A 12,763-nucleotide genomic window follows, 5' to 3' on the forward strand; every position below is an offset into this window, starting at 1 on the left:
GTATTTCTACTTAAACTCACACCGTGGCAGCAAGTGGCAGGGTTCCCCTTAAACAGCTGTGCTCGTTCATCAGTAGCACTTTACTGATCCTACTCAGTTTAATATAGACTTAGCATCTAAAAATATAATTTCTACACCTACAACTGTTCTTATGCCCAGTGTTAGGTGTTCACTATCCAACATAACATAAACTTGCATACTTTATTCAAGGAGACAAGCTCACTTGCTATTCTTTTTGCTCTAGAGTTCCGAATCCCATAAAGCAGAGTTTCTCCCATGTGTAAATGATATGTCAGTAACTTTGGTCTTTAATAGGTAATATTAAATATCTATCTATTAAAAATAATTACCTTTCTGTTAGGCTATATTAGTCAAGAAGACCCTTTAGTTTTTGATGAAAAGTTCTTGTGCCATAGGTTTCTCTAAAGACCTCTGTTTGTTAATCCATTCTGAACATACACTATATAACATTGACAACTATGAAATTATATCCTCAGAGCAGCCATCTGATCTACTTGACCGAAAGTCAGGTGCCTGCTTCCAGCAGCTGCTGAGCATAGCCTCATGCAAACTCCAACGTCACGAAACAGCACATTTTAGAGACATATCTTCATGTATACCACTCCAGCAAGACAGAGTGGCACCTCAGATATAGCCAAGTGCATCAAAATAAGAGCATTCTCTTTCTCAAGAAAATGAAGTGGCCACTTAGAGTGGGGTTGTGATGTTTAGCAGTACAGAACCTGGTTAAGATGTTTTTAACATTCTAAATTGTGGCTATCCCATCAAATGAGCCTAGCCAAGCACATTCCTCCCTTTTCAGGAGATTTAAGTGTATAATTAGAGGCTGTTGGAGGCACTTCCCGCCCCTTTTTCTGTGCATTGTTGTGGGAGACTGATGTGCTGTGTGTGTGGGAAGTGCAGTGCCTTATAGATGGCTATGGGGCTAATCCTGCTCAGAGCTGGAATGCCTTGGCCCTGACTCAGCCATGTTATAGCTGCCCAACAGTTCAGTGTTTCAAGCAGGCACTCATCAGTGCATATTTCTAAACTTGTTAAGAAGATCCTATGTATGACATATATGCCCGTGTCATTACCTTGTTCTGCTTTCTTACACTTTTGTTATATGACACTGTGTAATAGGGTGTGCTATCTGACCAGTTAGCCCTACTCACAAAAGGAAGAGTAGGGTTAACTCATCAATGGGACAGGCCTTACCTCTCAGGCCATGTCATAGAAATAACCTCCAAACGTCCTCACCTGTCAAGACTGAGAAAGGATTTAGGGATTTATAGATAAAGATTCACTCATTTCAAGCCACTTTCAATATCATATCTCAAATCCCATCATTTACTAATAGAGGATATATTTCCATTTTTTCAAGCACCACATTCATGCTTGATTTTTTTTCCATCATCAAGTAAACATAAATAAACAAGTAAGTAAATAAAAAGTGTGAAGAGGTGTTCATGTGCATTTGTGTGTGTGTGTGTGTGTGTGTGTGTGTGTGTATGTGTGAGTTGTGGGTTGGGGGCTAGATTGGCAATCCTCCATGGACATGGACACATTTTATTTGTAAGAGTACAAAAAAACCCTTTTCATGTTTTTGAGATAAAAATTGAATGTAGGGTCATTTCCACTGTTAATTTAGAACAGCACATTCCACACAGGACAATATTCTCTACTAGACATTTATTTTATATAACATGTAACATGCACACACAAAAAAAAACAGTGATGTTTTATCATGGCATTTGTTAAAGTTATGTTGTGATTCATACATTTTGTGGATAAGGGTTTGCCATCTAGTAATTTGAGCAATCAGATGTATGTGAGGTACATAGTTATTTCTATTTTCAGTACTCAGATTGTTGTTAAGGCACAGTGAAGACAAGGACTTGAAGGTGCAGCTGCTCAGCTTGTGGCCTCCACAACTGCTTGGCTCACCTTTGGCCTGAGCCCCAGCTGCCAAATGCTTTGAAAAGCCCATTTGCCGCTTCTCCCCAGGGTGCTAGGGGATCATTGCCTTTCTACTGATTCGCGACCAGTTGTGCTGATCTTCTAACAATATTCAAAGCTCTGATTATGGCAGGGGGAACTTATCCTGTATCAGAATGAATGGGCTCACAGCCGTGGGGAAGCAGAAGGATGTTGGGTAATATGGTGGACGAGTCCGACAGTGCTCCAACAAATCCCTTGGCAGAGAAATTTAGTTGTTGGCTTTCCTAGTGCAGTGTATGCTGGTATCAAACCATGAAGTTGTTTTTCATTTTATATTTATGAAAATGTTGAAAGGTCACAATGTGTAGATGTGGAAAAGTTGAAAATACATTTAAATTTGGGGCCTTTTCTCAGTTTTCTAAGACAGAATGTTAATTACCATCCGTGAATATTTACACAAATGTATGAAGAAAGATCTATAATGTATAGACCAATAGTTAAAAGCACAGACAGTTCTAAATAACCATGTATCAACACATATCAAACAACATAGGTGTGACAAATTCCTGAGTGTGATATGATGCTATGGGAAGTATATGGCACCCCTATTGGTCAAGACCCCACGCTTCCCTCATCCAAAAATAGGGAGGGAGATTGAATGTGGTTGGTGAGGTGTGTGTTTACAGGTTAGACAAAGCAGTTGTTGTGAATACTGGGACCAGAGCTCCTGAGACAGCTTCAGTGGGCTGATGATTACATGAGGTTCTCACGGAAAAGAGGAGGGAGGGAGAGAGAGAGAGAGAGAGAGAGAAAGAGAAAAGAGACACAGAGAGAGCTACCAGTAGGCTCTTTCTTTCCCTCTGCACTCATCAGTGGTATTCCCCCCAACCCTCTTTTGACTCAGACAATGGCAACACATTCCTTTGCAATCCTGCTCTCAGCCCAGTCAGAGTTTCACCTTCTTATTCATTTACAGCTCCTGCACACATGACTCTTTAAGGTGCTCCTCACATTCACTGACTTATGAGCAACATATGTTCAGCACTAACCTTCCTAATTAACTTTCTTTAACTTAAAAATAATAAAAGAGTAAGAGAAAATTTTTTGTAGCATTTCAGTTTTCATCCCTAAAATAGTAATAATAATTAAATAGTAGATGCGAAGTCTTAGCAGTCTTGTAACAGTAAACTGGTGGATCACAAATGACTCTGTAGGTTAGACCTACACACCATTACTGCAGAGCCACTCATCCCCCATGTTCTTTTGATCACTGGTGCTAGGCTCTTGAAACACAAGTTGGAAACACAAGTTGCTGTGCTCTTAAAACAAGGAAACACAAGTTGCTCAAGTAGTGCTGCAATATACCAACCTGCTAGCCAATGCTCCAGTGTGTTAGTCCTTGATGAATAAAACTTTAATTTTCTTTTCAGTTTTAATCCTCTCCAAATCAATAACATCCTTGAAATCTAATATGCACAATAAAAGGAAGCATAGCCATTGTGTAAGATGGCTAGCATTCAGTTATATAATACAGTACAACTAAACAGCAAATGTATGTATCCTCTTATTTTATTGCACATACTGTGCAAACATAAAGGACAGTGGAGAAACACAACTTAAACAAAATGTCACTTAAGTGTCTTGTCATCACTGGCTGTTGTTCTGGCTACAGTTTAAGGTAAAGATGAATAAACAGGCTACACTCCTGGATAAAAATAATAACGTGCTGAATCCCATGGAATTTATCAATGATGGCTTTGAAGGCTTAAGGGCCAAAACATTTGTGCTATATCCTAACATTTGTGTATTATATGAGTGCTGTTTGTCTATTTTCAGCATTGCTCTGGCTACAGTCCAAGGAAAGAGCTATTGTCAGGTTTTTTTTTTTTTTTTTCAGAACATATGCATGGGAAATGGACATATAAAGCTAGAGAATGCAGACTAGCATGCCCAGAAACCACTGGAACCAAGAAAGACAAAGAGAATTAGACCTGATGGCCAGAGAAAATGAATTTTAAAAAGGGAAGGGAGCATATGCTTTCGGTGCATGTACTTTAGTAGTACTCGTGATTTGAAGAGAATTGATATTTATATTTATTTATTTGCATTATATTTATTTTCTACATTAATGGTATGAAGTATCCAATAATGGGTTTGTTCTGTAGACAAGCATGTATAAAGACACATATGCATACACGTCTTCCACGGGTTATTATATTTTGCAGTTCAACAACAGACCTTGACGTAATACCCTAAAACAATGTTTAGGACTATATGTGTTAAAAATTTCAGAGTACATCAATCGTCATTCTTCTCATATAAGTATAGGCCTAACATTGATGGAATGTTCAGTAATTTGAAGTCACATGTAGTGTCAGACATTCAAATATTAATGCCAAAAGTGATCAATTAGGAGATTTTAACAAAAAGTAGACCATTTAGTAGGCAATTTAGTAGGCTATTTAGTAGGCAATTTAAGGTTTGAACGTTTCTTTCAATAAAAATGAACATATTAAACGTTTTCTGCTTGTCATTGAGCAGTGTTTGAGCTTTAAAATTATCAAAGATGTACTATGATGAAAATTTTATAGCACCGTCGTATGTATATTTTAGAGGTCTTTTATTTCTCACATACACATTTATTTCAATAGGCGAGAAACATGGTCGGCACTAGGACCACGCTGAACGAAGAGCAAGAGTAGCGTTGCAGACAACGTTTGGGAGGTGTAGTGGAGGAAAGGCAAAGGGGAGCGGGGTAAATGAAAACAGTTTTACCTGTTTTTGTGGGATTTAGCTGCCTGTAAAATTGCCGACGCCACTAAAAGCAATGTTCCGGAGACAATTTTGATACATTGTTCAGGTATAGTGTTGTTTTTCGTCTTTTCTTATGGATTATGTCCGACTGTTAACTGAGAGGGAAGGTCTCATTGTATTATATAGGATGCGGTTATTCTCACCCTGTCTGCCCTGTCTAGGCCCAGAATCATGTCTTTTCTTCTGGTTATATTCGTTTGCATTAAGCAAATGAATAAAGTGCTCGTTTGCTCCTGTTCCTCTCGAATGTAGATTAAAACGCTTAAAACCATACGTATGCTAACCGGAACACCATGTGTCTAGTTAAAATAACCTAGTCAAAATGTTTTATTGATCTGTCATTTCGCTACATTGTGTCCTCGTCTCGAGATGACCGCCGCGTGGACGGATAGGCCTACTTTTTGTTCATTTAGCCTTCTATTTCTCTGAGATCATACGCTAAACAATTCGTTTTCAAAGAAAAATATTTAACGGGAACATGTAATCGTAAGCGAGCTCAATTTATTTATCTACCAAGGTTTCTTATTTACCCGCTCGCTCATGCTAGCAAGAAGTGGTTAGGATGATTTACTCCAGTGCTCAGTGTTCACTCCCACGTTGTTACTCTTTGAACCTTGATTGTTTTGACTGTAGGACGCGAACAACATGTGCTTAAAGGAAGAACACAAAATGGAAGCTAAAGATGTTTTTTCTTTCTTTTCACACGTATAATGCACGCCCTCAGGTCAGATCAACAGAGTTGCCCTCAGCTTCACTTGATCCACAGGTTTAAGATATCGTCCTGCTGTTTTTTTTTTGTTTTTTTTCTTCTCCAAAGTCACGAGACCTTAGTAGGGGCTGTTAGTAGCCTGTCTCGAAAATTGGCTTGTGATTCGGGCTGGTGTAGGTACTGACTCGGTTTGTTCTTAGTTGAAGATGCTTTTTCTTTCACACTCTGTTATCTTTTTTTTTTTGTCCTTTGGTATGTGAAAGGACTTTGAGTTCCTTCGGGTCCTGTTGACGCAAATGTGCCGCCAGTAACATGCAGAATCCCAGGAATGCCGTTTGAAATTTGCTCAGACACAGTTGGGCTTATTGTGCGCGTCAGTGCTTGGAGTCACGCCTTAGGACGGAGGATGAGAGAGGCTGGCCTAAAAGTCATCCAGAAAGAGATTCTGACATTAGCCCTTCATAGAAGTGACCTTCACTTGTCTTTGGTCTTGGAGAGAACAATCTCTTAAGATTTCTTAGCTTCCAAATTGCCCTCACCCCCTTAGATGTGCTTATCCCTTGACTCCAAGTTAACGTTCTGAGCTGTCTCTCATAACAACTATTGCCTCCCTATGCACTTCCTTAAAATAATCAGTTAACAAGAGGTTGGAAAAACCTCTCAAATGTAACTGTTATCTAATGATGTACTCTACAAGTCATTTGTTGTAAAAATGTCAAATGAGTGTGTAATGGTTTGACCTCCTAGTGCCACGTGTGAGCTAGATTACTCAGACAGTTCATGGAAAAAATTGAATAAATTGCTTTATTGCCAAAACCAAACATTCCCTGCAAGCTCAAGCTTGCAGATGTACTACACTTCAGTGAGTTAGTGACTCCTCTAAAACCCTAAACGGAAATATTGCCCTTTGGGCCTTTCATGCAGTTCCTAGGCTTAGGCTTGAAATGTCCTTGAATTCATATTCTGGTTTAAATTAAGTAGTTGGTTGTAGAAATATTCCTGTATGCTTATTTATTTAACAATCTAAAGGCCACTTTTTTGCAACTTTGTAAATGTGTTGTGGAATGGGAATCCCCAGCTTGCTCTTATTGACTTGTGTTTACTATACACTCATCTTTGCAATACCGGATCAAGCTTGCCTCTGATGGTCATGGTGCCGTGTTTGTTATTTCCTGTTTGTCTATTGACTGCACATCATTGCCCCAAATGTAGTTAATTATGTTGTAATGGCAGTGCATGGTTCACTGCTTACATCAATAAACATGAAACTAGTTTTATGGCTAATTTTATGATCATGCAGATGAACCCACTGCCAGAATATTAAATAGTCTGGTAAGATCCATTGCCATTCAGATCTAGTTATGGAAAATCACAACACTGGGCAGTTTAGTGTTTTCTGTGATGAAACTTAATTTATTTAACTCACTAATAGTCAATCTTTCTATGCCCACATTTGAAACCAGGGTTTGAGCCATATTTTGTCACAGTGTGCTGGATGAACCATCATTGTAATAAGAAGTCCATCCCTTGGAATTATGCTTTCTTTATTGGACAGGTAGAGAAGCTCCCAGACCATAGCTCTAGTGATGGTCCCTTTTTTCCTTTCATGTTGAAGTGGTGATTGTACTGGCCAGCTTCACAGCCCAGTCTTGCAGCCTTGACGCATGTAGAATCCACCATGTTGTCCTGCTGCATGACACAGATTTGCATTGAATGGGGCTTGCCCCTGCAGTCAGAACTGGATGATGAATGATTGGGGAATGAGAGTAGGAGAGAGAATGAGCATGAGTGGGTGGAAGCCCCAGGGCCCAGTACGCCATGTGACGACCCCCCCCGTCAGGGTATTGGGTTCATTCAGTTGCTGCTGGCTGCCTGCCAGCTATGCAGGCATTTACATCCCCCCTCCCTCCTGAGCAGCATGGAGTCAACTGGCAATGTAGAGACTGCTCACGTTTAAGGGGCGCTCACTGTTTAAGTTTCAAGTCCGTCATGCACTGCTGTTGTCTCTTCATCTAGCTTTCTCTTTCCATTTATCTGATTCTCTCCATCCATCTGTGTTACTCTAGCTTTGTAAGATCCCTTGCATGTACTCTTAATTGGTGGGGTAGGGGAAGAAATGTTTGGAAGTGGGTGGGTGTGTGTGTGTGTGTGTGTGTGTGTGGGTGTGTGTGTGTGTGTGTGTACGAGAGAGCTGAAGTTAAGGACTGGTGTCAGCGAGATTAGGTGGTGGTGTAAGACTGCACACAGAGGGTTGAGAGGCTCCTCAGGGTATCCTATCTGTTTGAATTTCCTGTTGAATCGTCTGCTGCTGTAGCTGTGAAGGCCCTACTGAAGACCTTCCACAGTCCCCATGGTCATACCTTGACATTTTTTCCACATTCAGTCATGATGGCTGTGTGAGGGGTTTGTGCCTAGCATTCCGGGTCCCCCAGGCAAAGGGTCAGATTGATGCAGCCTCTGCCCATTCCACACTAATGACTTCTTGTGAGCGAGCAGCCTCTCGACACATTTGGGATTATTTATGTTTATCCTGGCCATTGAAGTCTTTCTCTTTCAGATGAGGAAGTAGTAGCCCAACTCTGTTTAGCTTCACAGCTAATCTACTGACTGGCAAAAGAAGCCCACACAAGCCTGTACTGAATAGAGGGATGCAAGATTTGCCAGTCACTATTTTTATTATTGCTGAAAATAAATAAGATAGTGGATGAAATGTTATGGTTTCAGCTAATGTTTGAACCCTGAACAGTGGGAACTCTGCCAGCAAAGGTTTACAAATTTGGTAATTACAATGTGAGGCATGCAACTATTAATATATATACACACAATTTGAACATGCATAATTGAATGTAGGTTTTTCATAATCTTAGACAATTAAAAACATTTTTGATGAACTTCAGCCCCTCAGCCTACAAGTGCTCAGCATAAGTTTGAACTTTGCTGAAGCATCCCGGGTGTCTGCTTCCTGAAGCTGGTTGACACAATGCCAATAGTGTGCAAAACTGTTGTCAAGGTGAAGGGTGGCTACTTTGAAGAATCTAAAACATAAGAATTGTTTTTGTGCAACACATTTTTGGTCACCGCAGAATTCCACATGTGGAGTTTAATAGTTTTGATATCTTCACTTTTAAAATGTGTAGAGTAAAAAAAAAAAGTATATAAAAAATAAAAAAGAAATTATAGATTGTAAATAAAAAATAAAGTGTAGGAAGTGTAGTGTAACTTTTGGAGGTACTGCTACCCTATGCAAAAACAAAGATTTACAAACTTGGTGGGGGGGGATACAATAGTTCAAAATGAAGAAAAACTGTTAAAATAAAAAAAACATTATCATTACTAAACTGTCATTAGTGGACCTTAAGCAGAGTATGACACAATATGGAATCTTTACATTTATCCAGTAATACTGACCAATTCTGCTGTAGAATCTCTGTTGAAATTATTTTAAAATTGGGACATTTGGTAAGTTTTCACAATTTCTACTTGTCAACACTTATGTAATTTTGCCTTGGGAAAGTAGAAACTGCTGCAGTGTCCCCACTGGCTGCTTGTACTTTTGATTGTCTGATCAAAATATTGAAACATGCTTACTTGGTTGGAAACAGGTGTGTAACTTATGGCCAAGATACCTGCTGGACAGAGTACTCTAATTCTCCTGTGAGGTTGCACCACAAGCTAGTGTTTTAAGCTTAGGCTTTTGAGTGACACTAACCTGCTGTTCTGAAGTTCCAATTAAGCTTTTCCAAGGACTTGCTATAGAGAAATGTATGGGCATAGCTAAAACTGTTTTGTTTTTTGGAATACATATTTTAACTAGGTATTGCAAATGTGACAACTTTTAGGATAATCTGGGCTGATGCAGTTTCCATGTGCAGTCTAGTGGACTAAAATTTGATTGATTCTGACTGCCACTATTATGTGAAAAGACCTCTTCAATAGTTTTGCATTTTTCGGTATATTGGCCTTTTACAGTTTTGATTGTATCTTTAGTTTTATTTTAAATTATACTTCACCACTTATTCTGTGCTTCATCAGTTATATCCATGGTAAGTCTTTTGCTAGCACTCCAGTATTCCTAGATTACTCATTGTTTTTGTTGTATATCGATACTGCCTATATTGTATATTGATACTATATACTGATATGTTGTATATTGTTACTGCCATCGTTCCTTCTGTATGCTCAGTCTGATAGAAGTGAAGCTGTTTATTTTGTGTTTTGTTTGTTGTTCCAAATTAAGATGAACATCCAAGCCTTCAAGTTTTGCTTTTCTTTTATGGTTATTGTATCTCTTGGATTAGATCATAAGAGCTTTTGAACTATATCCAGTCTACATAAAGTAACTGACTAGACTTGCCTTAAGTATGTTGTTTTTTTTTTTTTTTTTATAAATCTTTTTACCTTTTGCTGCAGCACTCCCATACACATGATGTAGACTGTTACAGACTTGAGTACTTACACAGTGCTTCAGTTTTAAATAAATTTGTTTAATTCATTGATCACATTGAAATATTAATGATCATGGCAGCTGTACGCCTTCCATTAGGGGAGGATTCAGATTAAGCCTGCCTTGTTACTGAAGCATTTTAAAAATGAACACAGTTTCAGCATGGCGCCTCATGAGCTAGGACAACAGTGATGTGTCTTCGTACAGCACAGGGCTACGGACGCAACTGTGTCCGTTTCAGTGAGAGACACAGAAAAGCCAAGCTCTTTTTATGTCGCTAATTCACTGCCTGTCAGTATCATCACTACTTCCTGTTGTTTCCAGAAGTTGTTGCCATCCTTTATAATCTTTACAATGTACCAAGAATTTTGCATTGTTTCTGATCTGTACAATACTTTGAAATTATGCTGTCAGGTAAATGAAATTATATCTTTACAGTAAGGCTAATGTATGTTCTTGGCCATGCCGTTACAGGTAACCTTTGAGAAGAGACTCCCTGCCCTGGCCCAAAGAGAGGAGACTGCGGGCTTCGCAGTGGCTGCTCTCCTTCTGAGACGCCGGCTAGACGGACCAGCTCCCCTTGGGCCAGCATGTCCGATGTGATGATTGTGAAGGAGGGATGGCTCCACAAACGAGGTATGCTTTGCAGTAGGTCAAAATACTGTTTTTGTGCGTCCAGACGAATGTTTGCCCTTTGAAGGGTGCATGTTGAGAGTTCCTGGATTTGTTTGGTAGCATCTGTGCTACCTCCTCTCTCTCTCTCTCTCTCTCTCTCTCATTCATATATATATATATATATATATATATATATATATATATATATATATATATATATATATATGACACACCCACCCACCCAATTCTCTTTAGTTTTTCTGAACTCCTGACAACACCCTGCTCCACTGTCATCCAAATCGTCTTCACTTTTACAACATGGCTTAGTTCTTTTATTTTCTGTATTAGGGGACAGTTGAACTGAACGCAGAAGCTTTATGAGCAGCATGTACTTAGAACATAGGGGACATGTAGGGACACATACATGGAACATATACATATGGGGAAACAAAGACAAATTGATCATGCCCCCCCCCCCCCCCCCCCAGATTTATAGGCATCCTAATTTTAGGCAGACATTTCTCCTCCAGTTAGTTAGTTCATCTTTTCATCACCAGTGTAACAAAACACCCTGAGAGATGCTGTGCTTATGTATTAAAACTAAATAAACTGCCTTCAGAAAAAAATGTTTACACATCCCATGAATTTCATATAATTAAAATGAAATCCAAATGAGTGCGTCTGCTTTCTTGTGCTTTCTGACTACGTATCCGGGCACACGTTCTGTCATGGCTTTGCCGCTACACGCATGTGCTTGTGAACTCTGGGCTTTGCAGCACACCTGCCTGCTGTGAACCTGCAGATCCAACCTACAGTTGTTCCTGATGAGGAGAGTGTTATCATTTATTTTGCAGACATGGGTAATGGTCACAAGATGGATATGGAGGTTAGCATCCTAGCAGTCAGAGAACAGTGCTGAAAGATGGCATGCATTTGTTCTCTGCTTTGAACGCTGTCTTCAGTGTACATTATGCCATATGTTAATCCTTCTTGCAGTATTGATCTCAGTACCCCATTGTACTGAGCAGTAGGATTACACTAAAATCTCACGTTTTCAGTTAGCAATAATCTTTTCAACACTCAGAAAAGAGATTACATATGAATGGAAATTTCCATAATTATTCTTTAACAAGAGTTCCTGATTTGTTGGAAACATTTTTGCATGTTTTTTTTTACTCGGCCAGATAAATATTTGATTCTTGCACTAAATTTCTTTTATTCAAATTACAGTGTTAATATTGTTATGTTCTTATAAAACATCATAACAGGATTTTGTCCATTTTGTGTATATCTCTTTGAATGTTTAGAATTTTGAACTCTTGGCTAATTTGTTTTGTGGAGGAAAGTTTCATTCAAAATGACTAAATGTAAAAGGAGAAGGTGATAAAAAGTCTGCGATGCGGCTTAAAGAAGTTCTAAAGAAAACGTTTTATTTAAAGAAGGAAGAAAAGGAAGTGATTATATAATAAAATAAAGTTCAACAGATGCAATAAAAGTCCAGAACCTTTGCTAAACATTATCATTAAACGTAAAAAAAAAAAAAAAAAAAAAGTTAAAATTGAACTATCATGTTGACACATTTTTAACTGGACCACTGGTTGCACTACTAGTTTACTTTGGTAAGTTAGCCATAGTATTGAGAGATTTAAATCACAATCCTTGAGGTCCAGAGAGTTTTTGGCCCATCTTTACCTCTGTGACAGGATAATTAGCCAGTTACTTAACTCTTTTCATTGGTGATTACAGAATCCAGGACTGGATTTGATGTCCAGATTTGAATGTTTCTGGAACCTGTTTCCCAAATGCATTGTCGTGTTAATACCATCTTAAATATGTTGAGTGATAGTCGCGTTATTATTTTAAGATAAAGCATTGGGGAAGCCCAGCCCTGTACTGTGTATTACCCTAGTTTTAGTTTAAGAAGCACTTTCTGTTTACCCAGTCCGCAACTGATTGATTTCGATAACATGAGTCAAATGTGTAGTGTTCAATTCTGTTGACACATAGAGAGAGGGGAAGTGAGCATAGCTGAAGTGTGAGAGGGTGGTCAGAGAATCGAGTTCAATAGGTTTTTCTTTTTTTTTTTTTTTTTCTTTCACACGTTTATTAAATGAAAAATCAGGCAGTTAGATAACTGATGATTCTATTGATCAGACATTGCCATTTCACATAGCTTTGTCCAAATGCCCCGCTGACCTTGCATTTTTCTGATTAATACTTTTTTTTTATGTTTGTCATCC

At 38.8% G+C, this 12,763-nt stretch overlaps 1 protein-coding gene across 2 annotated transcripts in view; it reads left to right on the forward strand.

Moving 5' to 3' along the window:
- Positions 1-4,665: 4,665 nt before the first annotated feature.
- Positions 4,666-12,763, forward strand: part of akt1 (v-akt murine thymoma viral oncogene homolog 1) — a 37,561-nt gene continuing 29,463 nt past the window's right edge. For both annotated transcript variants that reach the window (XM_027000216.2, XM_027000217.2), the window contains exons 1-2: positions 4,666-4,801; positions 10,383-10,544. In XM_027000216.2, the coding sequence (XP_026856017.2) occupies positions 10,499-10,544 (46 nt within the window). In that variant the 5' untranslated portion in view covers positions 4,666-4,801; positions 10,383-10,498. The remainder of the gene's footprint in view (positions 4,802-10,382; positions 10,545-12,763) is intronic.

This window comes from Electrophorus electricus, chromosome 13 (assembly GCF_013358815.1).
Source record: "Electrophorus electricus isolate fEleEle1 chromosome 13, fEleEle1.pri, whole genome shotgun sequence".
Classification (NCBI taxonomy): domain Eukaryota; kingdom Metazoa; phylum Chordata; class Actinopteri; order Gymnotiformes; family Gymnotidae; genus Electrophorus; species Electrophorus electricus.